Genomic DNA, 20,100 nt, shown 5'->3' with positions numbered 1-20,100 from the left:
TGGTGGAGTTTATTCAAGTCTGTCTGAAATGATAAGTCCCACGCAAATGTCGTTTGCAGTACACACACATATTAGCATTTACTGACACCATCTAGATGTGGTGATTTATAGATTAAGAATATTAATAGTTAAGAATTAAGATTAATAGTGTAGAATAGCATGGTGATTTTGCTGTCTTTATTACAAACATGCAATGTTTTAAAAACACTTCAAACTTATTAATTCTTGAGGTGTAGCTGATCAGATAGAGTTGTAACATGTTTTAACCCCAGTTTCTTTGCAAAACCTGTTCTGTGAACGTGTATGCGTGTTATTATGGAGACATGGCACCTGCCAATCAATTTCGGTGGGCGGGGAAAACCAAACTCCTATGTCAAGTTGCAGTGGGCCTCAAAATCACTGGGATTTGGATCCTATTTTAATGTCAGGAAATTTCAAAAAAGATACTTGCTGAGTTTCTATCACTCCAATATGACAGTGGACACACTATACATACAGATAGTTCTGTCCAAACAGCTTACAAAAGTTTATTTTCATCATAGGTTCCCTTTAACTTTTGGCCATGACAACAGTGTATAACTGCTCATCTTGGAAACTGGTGTTCTGTCCATTTTTTTTAAACAAACTAATAAATTAAATTCTGAATTTAATATCCATGCATTTATTTGTCAGCATCTGATTTATAAGCATGATCCATCACGGTTAAACCACCTTAGGATGACTCTGGAATCAATGAAATATTAAACATTAGGCTTATTTCAACAAACAATAATGTAAGATTGTGTTACATATAAAGTTATGTTTTTGTTGACTAAATCTGAGATAAAATATGTTTTTCTCTACAGGTCTTGTGTGTATGAAGTCCAGCAGTTCTGTGGTTGAACTGGTCATGCTGCTCTGCTCTCAGGTCAGTCATTCCTCCGTCTCTCCATCACTTATTCCTTTCCTCTTTTCTCTTGTCTTGCTTTACGGTTAATAAATTTATAGTTGCAGGTGTTATCTTCACATTGCAAGCCCGATTCCTGTCTTACTAAGCTCTGAATATAGACAAAAGTCCAGAAAAATAGCCAGGGAGCCCTTCTTAATGCTGTTGAAATGAGTTCAAAGGTCAGGGGTCTCGACCCAGTGTAACGGCCTTGGCCATATAGGCAGTCACAGAGGGTAATGCAACATTGATAGCATTTTGCGATCGATCGGCTTCTCCATTGGCTTCTCCATTGGGTTTTCCAGAGTATTTAAAGCAGGTAGGAATCGAATAAAGGTTTCATAGCAGAGCTCTCTCTCTCTGTCTCCTTCTGTCTCTCTCGGTTTATATTATATTATATTATATTATATTATATTATATTATATTATATTATATTATATTATATTATATTATATTATATTATATTATATTATATTATTATATTATTATATTATATTATATTATTATATTATATTATATTATATTATATTATATTATATTATATTATATTATATTATATTATATTATATAAAAACACCAATGGTCAAGATGATTTGCAGTACATTTTAGTTTACAATGTTTTTTTTTTTTTTTTTTTTGGAATAACATATTGGGATAGCATAATTGACCAATCAGAATCCAGTATTCCAGAGTGCTGTGTAATAGAGGATTTAAATTGGTTAGGATTATGATTAGTTTTGTAAAGCGAAGTCTCTGGCAAAAATAGCTAATTAATATTGAAATAAGGTGTATGTCCTGATCTATGTAATTAATGCTTATTATTAGAGGGAACAAGTGGTGTGAATGTAGAATAGTGTGTGCATTGAAAGAGTGAGCATGTGTGCATATGCACCCGACTGAACGTGTGTAATGGGGGCTAATGGAAGTAGCCATAGGGTGCCCTTTGAGGAGGAGAGTCACTGAAGTGTGTGATATTCTGTCACGTCACACATTAAGTCGGGGCTACTGCTGATTTTCTGTGAAAATCATTTTGTTTGCCGAGTTATTCAGTATTAGCCATCCATGAAAAAGGTACCAAATAACTCTGGTGTTTAGAGGCTTTCATTGTCTCTTTTTTTAGTGCTTTGATTTAAAATAAAGCACTTCTCATCTTCCTAAAAGGCAGTCCCTAGAAAGAGTGGGCATCAGAAGGGGCGTTAGTGCCACATATATATGCAGAAGTGAGGCGTGAAGTGGGGGTCCCTCTGTGAACCCAAGCAACTAGGAAACAGGGAATAAATGACATGCTCTAATGCACCTATTTGTCATATCTGTCATGCTGTTGTGTAATGCTAATCTAATCAAAGGGGAGAATTTGGGTTCTGCCTGCCTCCACTGAAAAAAAGCCTCCGGCCCAAACCTTGTTCCAGTGGCGGAGTGTCGCAAACCCTCTGCTGCCGCGAAAGGGCTGCGTTGCTGCTGATTACTTCAATAAATCATCCAGACGAAATTCTTTCAAAGCTAATGCAAATGTAATTTTATTGTGGGGGAGAAACGATGGAAAAGGTGGCTGTTTACCCCCAGTTAAAGGACATGGATTGTTGTTGGGGGATACATTAGTTTTAGGAAAGTGGAAGATTTCTTTTTTTCACTTATTTAGAAAGCAGAGAAATGTCGTGAAGCACTTCATGGTCTCTTATCGATTGTGTGGTTAATCTGGACATTCCATCTCTGCACAGGAAGTGTTGTCGTCATTGACAGGAAGTGGCAGAGTATGCATTTAGAAATAGAAGAGGTTAACGCATTCATTTTCTTGTGCTTGCACTTCCTTGTCATCCCAAAATAGAATCCAGCCGGATATGGTACCGTCTGCACAAATTTTCTAATTATTATCTCTGGTACAAGATGGAGTGGGTTTGGGGCTAGAGGTCAAAGGTTGGGGTCACAGACTAGTTTTTAATCACTCAGGATCAGGAGGGTTGCTCTGCTGCTAGACAGCGATTCTTAACTGCGATTTTATTGCATCTCTTTGAAATGAATCCTTTTATTCCCAACACTGGATCAATTTTCATCATCTTCTATGAGCCTATTGTGGTTTATTGCTTTTCACTTATATGTGTTTTATTGATAGTTGTTACATAGAGCAACTTTTAAGTAGATTTTTAAAAATCTTTAGTTATTCCAAGCCTTTTTTTAACAGCATAGATGGAAAAGTGTAGATACTGTAATGAATTTGCAATAGCTTTAATGAACGAATGTTGACATACTCTGTAATTTAGTTTCTTTGTGTGGTCATATATCATTTTATAATCTAAATATAAATTACTTGGATCCAGTATGTTTTTTTTTTAATTGAATTGATTTTTATATATATATATATATATATATATATATATATATATATATATATATATATATATATATTCATTCATTCATTTTCTTTTCGGCCTAGTCCCTTTATTAAACCGGGGTCCCCACAGCGAAATGAACCGCCAACTTATCCAGCATATGTTTTACACAGCGGATACGTTTCAGCTGCAACCCATCTCTGGGAAGCATCCATACACACTCATTCAGACTCATACACTACAGACAGTTTATCCTAACCAATTCACCTGTACCGCATGTCTTTGGACTTCTTTTTTTTTTTTGTGCTATACGGACATTCTTGCATGTGTTTGAGAAAGTGTTTATTCATATGTAAAATATAAATGTATTTAATATAGATTATATATAAATATATATTCACAAAATTCATAAGTTTTGTTTATATATAGGGAGAGATTTTGAGCCATTCTTCTTTCAAAATAGTGGCCAAGTCACTACGTGATGCTGGTGAAGGAAAATGTTTCCTGACTCACTCCTCCAAAACCCCATGAAGTGGCTCAATAATATTTAAATCTGGTGACTGTGCAGGCCATGGGAGATGTTGAGATAATGGGAATTTAACTTTTATGCTCATCAAATCACTTAATAAACCATCTGCTGTATCTGCTTGTTAAATGTGATTTCATGTGAAGCGGCTTCCGGGTCCAAGCTCTTTATCAAACTGTATGGGCAGACTCAACAAATGGTAAAACTAAACGTTTACAAAGTGATGTAATACTTTCGAAATTCATGATTGCAATATATATATATATATATATATATATATATATATATATATATATATATATATATATATATATATATATATATATATATATATATATATATATATATATTATGATTTTATATAAAATTCCCTTTAATGTGTGATATGACTAAAAAGTGTCCATAAACGAATAATTTCTCTATTTAAATGAGTAGCGGCTTGGACCTGTGAACAGTATTCCATACGTCATGGCTTAACAAGCGGATTTGTGCATTATAATCCTGATACATGGTGCTGGCTTCAGGATACAATGTTTGAACCATTGGGTGGACATGGTCCTTCAGAATGGTCCTTTGCAGTGACGTGTCCATCTAGCACAAGTATTTGGCTTTGGGAATGCCGTGATATTGCAGCCACACCATGACTAATCCACCCCCAAACTTCACTCTGGGGATGCAACGGTCTGAGTGGTATGCTTCTTTTGGTCTTCTCAACACGGTAACTCTCCCAAATGTGGAAAAGATAGTGAAGACAGACTCATCAGAGAGAAATACATGTTTCACATTGTTCACGGCTCAAGATTTTATGCTGGCACCATTAAAACTGATGTTTGGCATTTGCCTAAGCGATAGCAGCCCGTCCATGTATACTGAACATGGAGCTCCCAACTCTCCTTTTTTTGTGGAAACAGAAGAGTTGAGGTATTTAATTCTGCAGTGAGCTAGCCAGCTGTGGTTTTATGTTTTTTTGGATAACGAGTTGATCCGGTCATCTCATTCAGACAGCTTCCTCTTGCGTCCACAGTTACTCCTGTTGGATGTGGTTCATTCTTCTTGGTTGTTTGCTTACAGTACTCTAGATACCTTGGTTCTTGATACATCAAAAAGACTTGGTCACAGGTGCACCAGCAATACGCAATTCATCAGTTTGTCCTCTTTTGAACGTTTATCTGTCACCTATAATGTTGTGTGCATTGCCATATTTTAAGCAAAACTAGTTGTGGAATGTGCAATCAATAAAGATTGGCCACCAGGCTGCTCGATTTATCCATGAACCCACCAACACTAAATTGGCCAGTGTTTCAGTTTGACTAACCACTGCATAAACAGGTATTCACAGACACACATATCTTGTCAAAACAAACGTTTATTTTGGATGCAATTATTATTTGTGCATCGATGGATTACTCTTCAGTGTTTGGACCCTCAGCAGTGAATATTTAACCACACTGAACTGAACCAAACTGAACTTAAACTCTGAAAACTGAACTGACACTGTTTCAATTCACTATAATCCTCTATGTGAAGCTGCTTTGACACAATCTACATCCTAAAAGTGCTATACATACAAAGATGAATTGAATTGAATTTAGCATTAGTTTTCTTCCGTTATATTATTGCTACAATAATTATTATTGTTATTAATTAATGATTTATTTTTTTGTAAAATATTGGCAAATCCAGTTAAACTCAACTTGCATTGATGCCAGAACATTTTTGTAACACATTCAACCGAAAGTAGAGCAGAATCCTACAAGAGAATAAAAATGGATGCAATGAGAGAGGACAGATGAGCATAAAACAACAGCTATCAAAGCATCCACGCCATTCAGGAAATTACGAATGATAGAGCTTTAGATTAGGCCCTACATATTACATGAAGTCCTCATCTTGCCATTCAAAGCATCCATGTAAAAAGCCTTGTGCTTCACCCATCCTAATTCACCTTGACAAGCAACACACATACACAGCGCTTCCCTGAAGAAGATATACCACCTGCTGTTGTACTGGAGAATATCACTTAAAAAGCTTTCAGCTTTTCAATAAATAATGGTGCCTGCATTGAGTGGAAGCTACAGTTTGGTTCACTCAGATACTGTGGATTCCATTGTAGATAAGCTTATTTAACTAAAGATATATGCAATTTAATAGATTTATTTTTTTGTCCTCAAATTCTGATTTGTATAAGCAGCAGAAAAGCTGTTCTCAGATCAGAGGTGGTTTGGAAATCATCTCATTCGTCTGCTTGACAGCGGCCTCCTGATAGCCGTGTGTCTGTCAGATATATATGGGAGTCGGGCCGCCGTGTTTCCCTATATCACCCATTAATGTTCAGACCTTGTGTCAGGTCATCCATTCTTTAAGACATTTGTCTTCTGAACGCCACACACAATGGAAAGCCAGCAAAAGCAAGTCTCTTCAGGCACATGCTTGCGAAAGGAATGGCTTGGTATTTTCTAATTTGAGCACATATTTTGACTTTATGGTATTTTTATGCATTTATATCATAAGCTGCTCAAAGAAATACTGCAGTTCTCTCTGTATCATTTCACATCTGCTCTTCTGATATTGTTGATGATCCTGACCAGAGAGTCTTTAATGTAGAGTTAACCTGTTAAACAGATGGGCACCTTCGTCAGTCAATACATACTGGAGACACTGGAGTTTCCCCTGAGCACTTGGCATTTTTTAACCTCTGACCTTTAGGAAGAGGATGGTGAGTGGCCAGTGGCTCAAGAGTTTAACCCCCTGGAGTCACAGTGACTCTGAGATCAATATTCGCAGAGAAAGAGAAATCGATCGGCCGAATGTCCAGTGAAGGCCTCAGCCGTGGCTGCTTGCTGGATCTCTTCATCATTTCTCAACTGTGCGCACGCTCTGTGTTAAAGATGACACCAGGCCTTTTAGAGGAAACAAGAGTTTATGCGTTTCTCTGTTAGATGTTCTTAAAATAAATCTTATGTTATTTTTGCATTGATTTATTTTTGACATTTGTTTTATTTGCGTCATGTGTATCATGAGGCCAAACTGCTGAAATGTTTGGACAACAACCAATAAAATTCAGGTAAAGTGATTTTAAACCCAAGCTAAGAGTTACTATGGGTGAATTATTGGCAACTGGAAGCATTTTCTTCTTAATGTAGATTCTGATGAGACTATAGTTGATCTGATTATGCCTATTTATATTTGAAGAAAATTTCAGATGGTTTTTGCATTTGAACTCTTTATTTTTAGAAACAGATATAACACATTTAAAACTATGTAAATTTGCATATTAATTGTAAATTGCTTGTTTTCTGATTCCTGCGGTGTGGTAGAAGATAAAAATAACAAAATCAAATATATTTTACAATAATGGATTAAAGAATATAAAAATATTAAAAAGTAACAGTTTAATCAGTTTTCATGGATTTCCCTTGTATTTGTTTTAGCATCTATTTTGTCAATACATTAAAGAAATCAATCTTCATTTCTTATTACAACTGAAATGTGGAGCACATACACAAGTTTTACACTCTAGAACCATTTTGGTAACCCTTTATTTTGATGGTCCGTTTAAGTATTAGTAGACTGTCTGCTTAATATCTGTTGATACTGCTCCTTCAAAAGACATTTCATTGACTAGAAGAAACTTTGCAAGTACATGTCAACTTACACTAACCCTAATCCCAACCTAACAGTCTTCTTATAATGTAATGACAATTAGTTGACTTGTAGATGTAACAAAACAGACCATCAAAATAAAGCGTGACCACTATTTTTTTTACACTTCCAACTACACAATATGCTTAGAAAATCTGCCTCAGCATGATTATTCATTTGTGTGTTTAAAATAATATGCATTGTAGGCTTAACAATAAGTTAAGGCAACTCAAACCATTTAAAGAAACCAATTGCAACAAAACATTTGAGTTTAAAAACTAATGAATACTGTGAACTTACTCCATTTAAGTTGAAGTAATGAGGTGTTTAATTAACTTATTACCTTCAACACTGAGTTCAAAACTCTTTTCAAATGAGTAATTAATTTTCAGTCACTTTTGAGATAACTTATTTAATTTGACAAAGTTGACTATTGGGTTTTACAGTGCATAAATATAAAAATGTTTATGTATATATGTTTCACTCTATTAACTTAAACATAATTGGAATACTGTACTTTGAAAATAAAATCAAGACAAACATAGTGTAAAACTGGCCTTTAAATAATGAAGAGTTAATCATGCACATTGCTTGTATGCTCTTAAGATTTCTGTTCCAACTGTTTAGTCTCATTCAGTCCTGCCATTTTTTAACTTTGCAAGTTCCTTAAACGTCGCAGAACTGAAGAGGAATGTGGTTGAACCTGAGGTTGGGTGTTTCCCCCTCCCTGTCTCACAGTTAGACCTGAAGCCCGCTGAGAGGCATAACACGTACGCAAGGTTCAAGCTTAGGCCCAGGCCACGTGTTGTCTTTCCCCCTTTCCATCTTCCTCCCTCCTCCAACCCAGACAACGACCCACGAGGGTCTCCGTGCCGCTGGATAACATTGCTCTCAGCATTCTTTGAACGCAGGGCTCCGCGGAGGCCCAGAGAAAACACACTAACACCAACTGGCACTTAATTCTGCCGGCGCCCTGCCGATGCAAGCTATGCGTCCGGAGAGGGGGCTCTTCCTGACAGGAAGTGAGAGGGAACGGCATGGGGAAAGCTTACGACTTGAGTGACTTTTAATTCACTCACAGACTGCAATATGTTGTCTAGGATTAAGAAATATCATTAAGGCTATTTATTTATTTGTTTATATGTAGTTTCTAATAGACTACAATATGACAAAATGATGCTGCATTATTATTTTTTTATTTTTTTATTTATTATTATTATTATTATTATTATTTTGATCAGATTAAGTTTACAAATCATTAAACTGACTTCAAATCCCATTTAAAGCATTAAGTGAAAGTTCATTTTCACAGTTAATTTGACAGTTAATTTTATTTGATTAGTTAAAGTAACCTAAAAACATATGTTGTAATCATTGGATGTTTTTCTTTTTTTGTACAGTAAATGTAGGCTGGGAATGAGAAATATAATTTACTTATTTATGTATTTATTTTTTTTAGAATTGCTAATAAACTCTAATATAAAACAATGATGTTGTCTTAATAAAATAAAAATTGCATCGTTTACAAATCATTTGAACTTGCTGTACATTAAACTGACTTCAGATTAAATTTAAAACATCAAGTTAAAGTTCATGTAATTTAAAAAATGAAGTTTAAACAATTAACTTATTTTAATGAGTTAAGGTAACATAAAAACATTGCTTATTGGTTGTATCTTTTTTACACAATATGTTGACTGGGAATGAGAAATATTAACAAATCATTTTAACTTGCTGTAAATTAAACTGTCCTCAAATTTACTTTCAAACATCAAATAAACCTTTTTTATATAAAAAAAAGAAGTTTAAACAATTAATTTATTAGTAAAGTAACATAAACACATGTTGTAAACACTGGTCACACTACAATAAGGTTCATTAGTTAATGTTAATTAATGCATTTACTAACATGAACAAACAATGAATAATACATCTACTATTGTATTTGTTCATGTTAGTTAACATTAGTTAATGAAAATACAGTTGTTCATTGTTAGTTCACGTTAACTCATGGTGCATTAACTAATGTTAACAAGCATGGACTTGGATGTTAATAATGCATTAGTAAATGTTCAATTATGATTAATAAATGCTGTACATGTGTTGTTCATGATTAGTTCATGTTAGTAAATGCATTAACTAATGAACCCTATTGTAAAGTGTTACCAAAACACTTATAGATTGTGTTACACACTATCTAGGGATGGTGCACAACATGAAAGACAAGACACAAAATGTGAAATCAAAATTATATTGGGGTTTGAATTTGAAACAACAAACCAAAATTCCTTTATTTTAAACCCCTACCTTACCTTACATGATATACTTTTTTACACAATATGTTAGCTGGGAATGACTTAATTAATGTCTTAATAAAAACAGACATACAAACAAACAAAAAACAGATTAGGTTTACAAATAAATTTAACCTGTTGTGCCCTAAACTGACTTCAAATGAAATTGTTAAGTTATTAAGTTGTTAAAGTTACAAGTCATGTACCTTCAAAAAAGATTAAACAAAAGTTTAAACAATTGAATTATTTTAATGAATTAAAGTGCCTGTATCTCAAAAACATATGTTGTAATCACTTATTGATTGTATGCTTGTTTTAAATAGCCTGTTGGCGGGGAATGAGAAATATTATTGAAGCTATTTATTTAGTTATAGTCCAAATGAACAAATGCTGCCTCAATTCTTTTTAAAACTTGAATCAGATTATGTTTACAAATTATTTTACCTTACTGTGCATCAAACCGACTTCAAATGAAATGGAATGCATCACTAAATGTCATCTAACATAAAATTTAGTTTAAATATATAACTTATTTTAATGAGTAGTTGTTATAATGATAGTTGATCTTGTATCCTGCATTTAGAATCTGTCTACACTCTTCTGCTTATTTACATATGTAGGTATGCGTATTCACAAAATTTAAATAGCATTATAACGGTTTACGTTCTCACCATGTGTCAAACATATAATCCTTGTTTCTATAGCCCAGAAAGGAAAACAACAAGATTTATGTATGCTATTATCATTCCTGTCAGGTTAGATTATTTCAGTCATCACCCTCCTCCTAAACCTTCCAAAGAGAGAGAAAGATAAACTTTCAGTCTTTTTTTGCCCCTTTTTTTTAAACACCTGAGCTGTTTTTAGACACATTGAATCCCAGCTCATTGTAAGGAAGCTTCTGATCATATTCAAGCACAATCCTCTATGGTCATTAAATGTTGTCAAAGTAAATATTTGCTCCCCTTGTAAAGTCTCCTTGTGTGGAGTGTCCTCACAGAATTACAGGCCACTGGCCTTATGGGATCGTGTGTTTGCTTTGGAAGAGATAACATCTGTGAACACGCGCAGGACTTGTAGAGCGTTCGGCTTGTCACATCAGTAAATTAAGCTGTCTGGACTTGCTGTCAGATGCCATTTTGATATTACGATGAGCTGACTGAAGTGGACTTGAAGTTTTAACACCCCAGCATTAAACCACATTGAAAAGCAATATTAAAACCATTCAAATGAATAATCAACCACAGTAAAGAGATATTTAGAAAGTATTTATCAAATCACATTGAAAGGCATTAGTGAAATAATTAAAATTGAATATCAGAAATAGTTTATTTATTATTATTGGTAATAATATCTGTTTTATTATTTTTCTTATTTTATTAAAAAAAGCACATTGACATCAAAAATCTCTTGCAAGAACGTCCTGGCCAAGATTAAGCAGTCTACAGTTCTCATGGGTTTAAAAAACAAAAAAAACAAAAAAACCATAACAGCCTTCATCTATCAAATACAATGACGATTAAAACTAGTCTGAACATCTACAAGCCAATGTTTCAACTTCCAAATCATTTAAAACCTTTATTTTATTTTACATTTATTTGTTTTTCAACAGAACAACAGTGGTACTGGTATCTTGTAGCAACAAGTACAACAGTTTTTGTTGGACATTCTAACAAATGCATACAAATACTTTAAAGCAAAGACAAAAATAAAAGAAGATTATAAAACAAATTTATAAAACATAGTCACTGAGTACAGTCAATAAAGTTCAGAAGGAGGACCAAATACGCCAGAACATGATCTTTGATGTAAATTATAGGTTGATTTTTCCAGTAGTAGAAGTCTGGTTGGCTGACTCAGCCACGTAGACTGAAGGTATCTGAGCAGTTGACCATAGTAATAATAATATAAATTTTTATGGCCAGGTATATACAAAAATTCACATTCTTTATCATGATCGAGACACAGTTCTAATGAACAATTCAGAAGATTTATCTTTGGGGACAAAGCAAAAGTCTGTCCAATTGATTTATTTATTTTATTATAATTTTGTCAATTTCTTTCTAGTACATTTTGATTTTGTCCCAATCCCAAAATACATGCATCACTGTGCCAATGTCTAACTTGCATTTAAAACATTGCTCGGAACAATTGGGAAGTATTCTATGGAGGCCAACTGAGGTTAGATAAATCCTTTAAATGCATTTATAATTTTGTTCATAAACAGAAACTGAAGTACTTTTTGGGATAGATATTTGAGCAGGCAGACCTCATTACTTAAAATAGATCCCAACTCCTTTTCCTATATTACCTTTAAAGAATTAAAGTTTGTATTAGACAACAATGTATATAATTCAGAAATCTTTTTTTTATATATTACCTTCTTTTAACTAACTCTAAGAAGCGTCAAATTTGCAGAAATTTATACAAATTTTTACTTGGAAGACTAAATTCCTGTCTTAACCCCTAAAATGATTTTATTTGGCCATCATTGAATGAATGTCCCAATTTCGACACACCTCTTGATTTGCTAGTCAAAAGACCAATATTCAGTATTGTGGTGGGAAAATCAGGATTAAGCATAATAGGTGACTTAGAACTTATTTGGGATGGATAAATAATTCTTAACATCCTTCCACACTAAAAGAGTATTTGTTACTGTAAAAACACTAGTCAGATGTTGAATTTTTTTACATTATGAATAAATGGTAGGGAGCATAGGAGTCTAGGAAAGCATTTTGTAGATACAATCGGAACACATTGTGAATGGAATCAGTAAATAAATCAGTTTAACATGTGCTTGATTTATTTAAAAATCTTTTTAATTATTGCAAGACATATTTAGCTCATTTTTTAAATAAAATGTGTATCCTGTGAAATTTAAATAATGTTATAGATGGTGTAAAATAAATAATTAAAACAATAATTAAGTTATCATTTAAAAAAAATCTTTAGAATCAGTTGACTAGGTTACATTTTATGGTTGTAAATTTGACAGTTTTCCACATTTGCAAGAAAAATACAATGAACAGATTGGATTATTTATTTTTATTTTTTGGCATGGAAAGTCAAGTGTGTGTTTTTGTTCAGGTGGAAATGCTGTCAATGGTATTTCCTGTAAGTAAATCTAGAATCTCCTTCCGTCGATCAAAGCTCTACAGTAGCCACTTTTCCGCCATAAATCGCCTTGTGCTCTGCGGACAAGCCGTAACGTAAACTTCTCCTGCTCGTTATGATCTGAAACAGTGCTCTTCCATGTGACGGATAATTTTTTTGGTTTCATCTGAGCTTCAATCCCCCAGTCTGCAGAAAACAAACAAATACTTGTGATTATAACTGATGGCTTGGAAACTGGAGAGCGACTTGTTTATTTTCAATGAACGAAGCCAAGCGCTGCGCACATTTCCTCGTCTTGCCATTGTGGATGAGGCAAAAACGTTTCTTTGTAGGCCTGCGTTGTTTCAGTTGTGTTTTAGTTTGAGGGTAATTGCGTTCTCTTAATCAACAGTGATTAGGAATGCAGCGCCACAGTAATTATCATAGCTGAACTAAACAAAAGAATGGCTCATTAGATGACTTCTGTAAGGAAAGTCTTTTTTTATTTTAAATGTAAAAATGACATCAAAGCATTCCTTTAAAATGGGGGTAAATGTTATGCATTTTTATTACTAGATTACACAGATTTTGTTTACAGTGTATTCAGACTGTGACTTAACACACTATGACGATTTAAATGGCATCAAGTTCTTTGTTAGAGTATCTCACCATTCTGAAATAGAAGCAGCAAAGTGATTTGTAAAATAGACGTTATCTCGTTAGATTTTTATTGCCAAAGTCTTTTATGTTTACATTAAACAAAGCTTTATAAGATAAATAACATAATAGTAGTATACAAAAAAAAAGTTTTCACAGTATATTTAATAATTAAAAATGTATGATAAAACAGTAATAATAAATTATAATGAACAGTTAATTTAATAATCAATATTTTATTATTCATTTGTAACAATTTTTGTCTTATCTCTCTTTTTGTGACAGACATCAATAGCTTTGTTTCCGTCCACCTATTTTTATGCGCATTTTAGATATGTACATTAAACTCTGCGGGTCCGTGACGTCATCGACTTTCGCTTTCAGATTTAAAAGGCTAGCGTTGCACCAGAATGGTGTTGTTTGAAAGTGTAGAATCTATATTTTATGCACATATGCATCACATTGGTTTTTATTCTACTGTATAAAAGTTATTTACACTTAAATTCACAGTATTTTGGATACCCGAGCTAGGTATTTTACATTGGTTCATTTTCATATTTTTTATATGACACATGTACAAGTTGTAGCTCAAATAAAAGCTCTTGCCAGTGCTCATACAGTTCTAGCATTCTTTTTACTGAATTATATTCATATGCCAAACAGTTGTTGAATGAATTGTGGTGTTTCCATGGCGCAGAAATGTAAACAATACATTCATGATCAATAAGCAGCCCCAGATAGCACAGACAGCTGTCATCTCTTACCCTATGCTGTGCCCTTCAGGGCCATTCTTCTTTGTTTTTGAGGTGATGTGCATAAGTAATCCTTTTACATGTCTGATGTGGTCCAAACACACTTAATTATGTTTGATCAAACAAAAGAATAGTGAAATATGTAAACAAGGATCGGTCTCTGTGGCTTGTACAGCACCTCTCATCAGTTGGAATGCAATAACTTTTGCATAGATTATGGTAGAGACCTTTTTCTTTCCTATGATTACAGACATGTGCAGGAATTAATTACAGCACACTAGACCACACAGAACCTAAAAGGTACACTTTCAAATTTGTGTTTATAAATAAAAAAATACAAAAAGCGCCTCTTTTTTTTTAAGGTGTTTATTATAACACAGACGACATATACAGTTATTTTAAAGACTTGCAATAGTGTTTTAGGAAAATTCAAAGGGTTTTCTTTAAAATGATATCAAATTTTTGCATTTACACCTCTGCATGTGGATTTGGGAAGCTTTTAAATTTGGGTTGGCAAAATCCAGGTGGAAATCCCCAAATAGCAGCAGAGTTTAAGTGTTTAAAAAATGGTTCATGGAAACGCCAAGATGCGCATCAATTTTGAAAATGTGCTTAAAAAATCTATAAACTTTTTATTCGATAAGAAAAGATGTGCATATACTACGTTGGAAACACTTTTACCGAACAAATTCCAGTATAAGCATTAAAGAACTAAAAGAAGGTCATGTGATTTTGTTATAAGAGATGATAAAAATGTGTGAATGGACAAACCAGCAAGCTGAGCACATTGCAAAGCATCTGAATTGTTGTTTTAGTCATTTTAAAACACCTATTAGTATTAGTGTTATTATATTATTAATTACCTCCAGAATCAAGAGCATCTGCACTCTGTAATCCACCAATCAGGTCTGCATGGTAGAATGGCCAGACGGAAGCCACTCCCTTCCTGGAGTTTGCCAAAAGGCATCTGAAGGACTCTCAGACCATTACAAAGAACATGTTCTGGTCTGATGTGACTACAATTGGAGTGAATGCTAGGCGTTACATTTGGAGAAAAGCAGGCACTGCTTGTCACCAGGCTAATACCATTCCTACAGTGAAGCATGTTGGTGGCATCATGCTGTGGGAATGTTTTTCAGCAGCAAGAACTGAAAGACTAGTCAGATGGAAAGATGAATGCAGCAAAGTACAAAGTCATCCGGAATGAAAACCTGCTTCAGAGTGTTCTTTTTGACCTCAGACTAGGACAACAGTTCATCTTCCAGCAAGAAAATGACCCAAAGCACACCACCAAAGTATTAATGGAGTGGCTTCACAACTCTGTGAATGTCCTTGAGTGGCCCAGCCAGAGCTCAGACCTACATCCTATTGAATATCTCTGGAGAGGTCTGAAAATGGCTGTACACTGTCACTTCCCATCTAACCTGATACAGCTTGAAAGGTACTGCAAAGTGGAATAGGCAAAAATTCCCAAAGACAGGCGTGCCAAGCTTGTGGCATCATATTCAAAAAGACTTGAGGCTGTAATTGTTGCCAAAGGTGCATCAACAAAGTATTGAGCAAAGGCTGTAAATACTTCTGTACATGTGATTGTTCAGGTTTTTTATTTTTAATAATTTTGCAAAAATAAATAAATAAAATCACATTGTCATTATGGGGTTTTGTGTGTAGAATTTTGAGAAAATAAATGAATATAATACATTTTGGAATAAGGCTGTAACATAAAAATGTGGAAAAAGTGAAGTACTATGAATACTTTCTGGATGCACTATAATATTGAAGTTGTGTTCTATTGTCTAACTTGATTTTCGGGTAAAAGAACTCATATTTGTGTTGAAAATTTTTCATAGTCTTTCACTTTCTCCTATTTTTTGATTTTATTTCTAGTGATTATCCATGTTGACTAACATATTTAGATTGTTCATGTTATTTTTCTTTTTAATAACGTTGATGTTCAAAATTTTGGTAATAGTGGTATGTTAATAATAATAATAATAGTAATAATAGAAATAAAAAAAATAATAATAATACTAAGAAGAATAGTCTAATTTATTTATGAAAAAGAAATACATTTTTATATTTCATTCATATATTCACAGTATAATCTATAATGATTACTAAAAAATAATAATGTAATAGATATGTTTAGCCATAAACAAGTTAAAGTTATTTAAGATCAAAACATTTTTTGCAGCATCTTAGACTTTCTAGTTGCACGTTCAGAATCAGGGTTTGAGTTATTAAGCTCTCAGCTTCAGGATAGCTTGTTTATGTAGCCGACCTTCAATAAAAGTGAAACTGACAGTTTACGCAAGTGTGCTTGGATAGATTTGACCTTAAGGAAGTGTTCCCTGTGTGCTGGTCTTTGTGGTTTTACTGTTACTTGATGGAAATGGCTCAATTATAAATGTGCTTGATGAAGAGTGTTAGGTTTATTTCACAGTGGTCATCATTACTTGTTTATCTTTACGATACAAAGTTTCTCAGGCGCTGCTTGCGTAGCTGATAAAAGTCAATTCTGGCCTTGGTGACCTGAATAGATCGGCGTGTATGGTCGCGGTAACGACGGGACCGGGGTAAAAGGTGACTGGGCTGTAGAAGCACCGTTCTTAGGTCAGGGTCAGAGTTGAAAGGTCACAAATGGCTGCCTGTATCCTCTCATCAGTTCAGAATGAAAACAGCATTAGATACCATAAAACCGTATCAGGCTCCTATCAGAATGACTGGTTGAAATCCAATAACAGTCAACCTTGTTCCCAACGCTCGGCACTGATCGTTAAGGCTTTTTGATTGGGGTCATTGCTTCCTTTAATTAAAGAATAATGCCTTTGCCTCACCCATCGAACATTCATTTATCTTTTTAGTACAAATGTATCTGCTTTTATTTGATGATCCCTGCAGAAGCATTTTCTCCTAACAAAACAACAACCTGGAATATGTGTTTCTCAACAGTGACGTCTGCTAAACTTTAGCTGTTGAATGCTTTAAAGAAAACACAAGTGAAATGTGAATTTTAAAAATGAAGCAATTTTATGTTTTATATCCAGTTTTTGTAAAAGTTTTGAGTAGGGAAATCCTGATCAGGTTTGTTATGCCCTCAAGTCCGAGTCTGAGTCATTAGATTTTGAGTCAACCGATACTGAAACCCGATCCTACACCTCTATAATACATAAAAATAGAATAGAGAGAAGTAACAGATCCAGGATGTTCCTTAATTTAAATTAAATTTACCTTATTTTAACATTCAACAATGCTGTTAGCATACAGAGCACTTCTGTGAGGTAGCTTGAACAATCAAGTAATAAATAACATAAATTATTTACCCTTGGACTGTAGTGCTAGAGAAAATATAAAATCTAATATAAAAACAAATAGCACCCAAACTAAAAAAAAATGGTTGGCAGATCCCAAGTTTACTTATCTCAGTTTGCTATGGCAATGTTGTTGTCATCAACTTTATAACACATCCAGACCGCAGACATACTCACACTTCCGCTTCAAGCTGCTTCCGTGTTTTTCTTTGCTGCCATTTTCCCAAAGGCGTCTCTGCAATAAAGTGATGTCCTGCCGCATGCGTAGCTGTTTCAGTGTGAAGTCAAAAAAGAGGTCTACCTCTGTGCCATCGCATAACTATAGATTTTTTAAAATAATCAGAATATATATATATATATATATATATATATATATATATATATATATATATATATATATATATATATATATATATATATATATATATTAGTGCTGTCAATCGATAAAAAAAATTAACTAATTAATCACACTTTTTTTTATCAATCGTGATTAATCACATTTAAAAGACTAAAAACTTGTAATTTTGGCTATCCAAATGTAAAATTAATGTAAACGCAAGACAAAAACTTTTTAAGTTCAAAATATATTTGTTTATTAGAATTTTTGTTTAACTTGTAACACAGATTTCTTCATGTAACCAACATACCCACAATAAACCATCAAGATCCTGGCTTGACAGCCATATTTATTACAGAAATTGAAACACAGGCATGTTAATGCCATTTGAATTTCAAAACGATCAATGCCAATAAAGTAACAATTAATTTCCAAGTTGGATTCTAAGTGAACTGCAAAAAAATTAAAAATAAATAAATAAAAAGCCAAAATACAGGCATTGCAGATATGGAAAATTATAATAACAATAAAGTATTGAATACAAACAATTTTACTAATTTAAAAGTTGTATTGCTCTAAGTTGAGAACATTAATTATGAAGTAGAAACAACTTTGCTTAGTCCTCCTTTACATTCAGCCAGTTGCAGTCTGTTGACATTATCGAAAATGTGGACCCCTGTCCTGTGGAACGCGTGTAGGACAGGGCAGCCAGAGCGACTCCCTTCAGATTCAACACGCATGATCGTGTTCATCAAATTTGCTTATCCTAAGCGTTCTAAAGTATGGCTATATTTTTTATAAGGATTCTGACACAACAACACGAAGCAGGAGCTTTACAAAAGTCGAAACAGGTCAAACTTAATGAAACATTGGAGTGCTTATGCTGAAAGGCAGAGGAATAGGCTGTCTTTGACAGCTTGCGACTTCATCTGGCACTTTCTGAGTACATTTACATGGACACCAATACTCCGATTTTGATATGATTAAGATAATACTCTTATTAAGAGTCTACCATGTAAACAGCGCTTTTTGATTATCATAAAGGACCACCGAGTCACGAAATGCTGAGGTTTTTCTTTCCGTTCGCCATGCGGTATCAAATTCCATTTAAACAGAAGTCGAAAGTTAAAAATGGAACACCCGAAATTGCATGAAGCTCTATAGGAAACGCTGGAAAGTCTGGTGATGCAACATTAATTGTTTTATTCTAAAACTTGCTTTTAAAACGTGCTTCCTTGGAATTATTTCATCCATATTTCTTTGCATATTAAACACACATTTACCACTTCAGGAAATAAAAAAATAAAACTGCAACTTCAATAATTTTTTTAACCCATTAAATATTGAAAATTAATCGTATGTGTAACACACTAATTTTGACAACACTAATATATTTTTTGAGTTGTAAAATGCTCTCTCTCCTATCCCAAGTTTGTTTGAAACTGTCTTGGGGCTGAAAATGCATAAAACTGAAAAAGGGCTGCAAAGTGGAAGTTTTTGAGGTCAAACTTTATTTTGATGGTCCGTTTGTTGAAATTAAGTTTCATTGCATTTACATGCAAACCAATACCTATTAGATTTTAAGTAGACTGTTAGGTTAGGGTTAGTCTTACTTATAGTCAGTTAAATGTCTAGTTTTAGTCCTATTTTTTATGTATTTTGAAAAGTTTGTTATTTTCGTTTTAATAGTGATGAACAAATTTTCATAAACACAATGAACCTTTTTTTTGCTGTGAATTTAAATGCTTGTTTACTTTGGTTTTAGTCTAACTTTGCTTCATTTCCCAGAGGATAGTAAAATATTTCCTTCTTAATAAGCACATCTATTCGCCCTGTTCATTTACGACCCTAAGAACAGGCAGGGGATTAAATATAAATCATCATCATTATGAAATTGCTTGTGTTGCACCTCAACCTGGAAGCACTCTCTGTTGGCCGAAACAAATGAGACATTAGGGTTGGAGCGTTACGCTTCAGCCTCCGTGATGCAGTCTCTCTGTGAAAAGAGCCCTTGAGAATACACCAGCGACTTTGTACATACTCATGACCTGGTTGTTATTATTATTCTTGAGACGATCACAGGGAAGTGTTGAAAGGTTGGCGCAGCTGTGAAAAACGTCAATGATTCGCTCTCGCTCCTAGGCTATTAAACGTCACTGAAAGCTGTGGTTTCTGGAGTTGTTTAGACTAACACCTTTTACAACAACCGGGAGAGACCTGTTAAAGTTTGTGAGGG

The 20,100-nt window shown here is 33.9% G+C and overlaps 1 protein-coding gene and 1 long non-coding RNA gene across 8 annotated transcripts in view; both read left to right on the top strand.

Annotated features, from left to right (window-relative positions):
• Positions 1–20,100, top strand: part of lrba (LPS-responsive vesicle trafficking, beach and anchor containing) — a 410,338-nt gene that overhangs the window by 156,453 nt on the left and 233,785 nt on the right. For all 7 annotated transcript variants that reach the window (XM_087237193.2, XM_087237191.2, XM_087237187.2 and 4 more), the window contains exon 33: positions 846–907. In XM_087237193.2, the coding sequence (XP_087093319.1) occupies positions 846–907 (62 nt within the window). The remainder of the gene's footprint in view (positions 1–845; positions 908–20,100) is intronic.
• On the top strand, positions 8,759–11,201 carry LOC147846828 (uncharacterized). The gene is made up of 2 exons (XR_015475989.1): positions 8,759–9,301; positions 9,548–11,201. It is a non-coding gene; the product is annotated as an uncharacterized LOC147846828 (long non-coding RNA).

This window comes from Danio rerio, chromosome 1, assembly GCF_052040795.2.
Source record: "Danio rerio strain M-AB ecotype USA chromosome 1, GRCz13ab, whole genome shotgun sequence".
Taxonomy (NCBI): Eukaryota; Metazoa; Chordata; class Actinopteri; order Cypriniformes; family Danionidae; genus Danio; species Danio rerio.
This window is presented reverse-complemented; position numbering and strand designations above follow the sequence as displayed.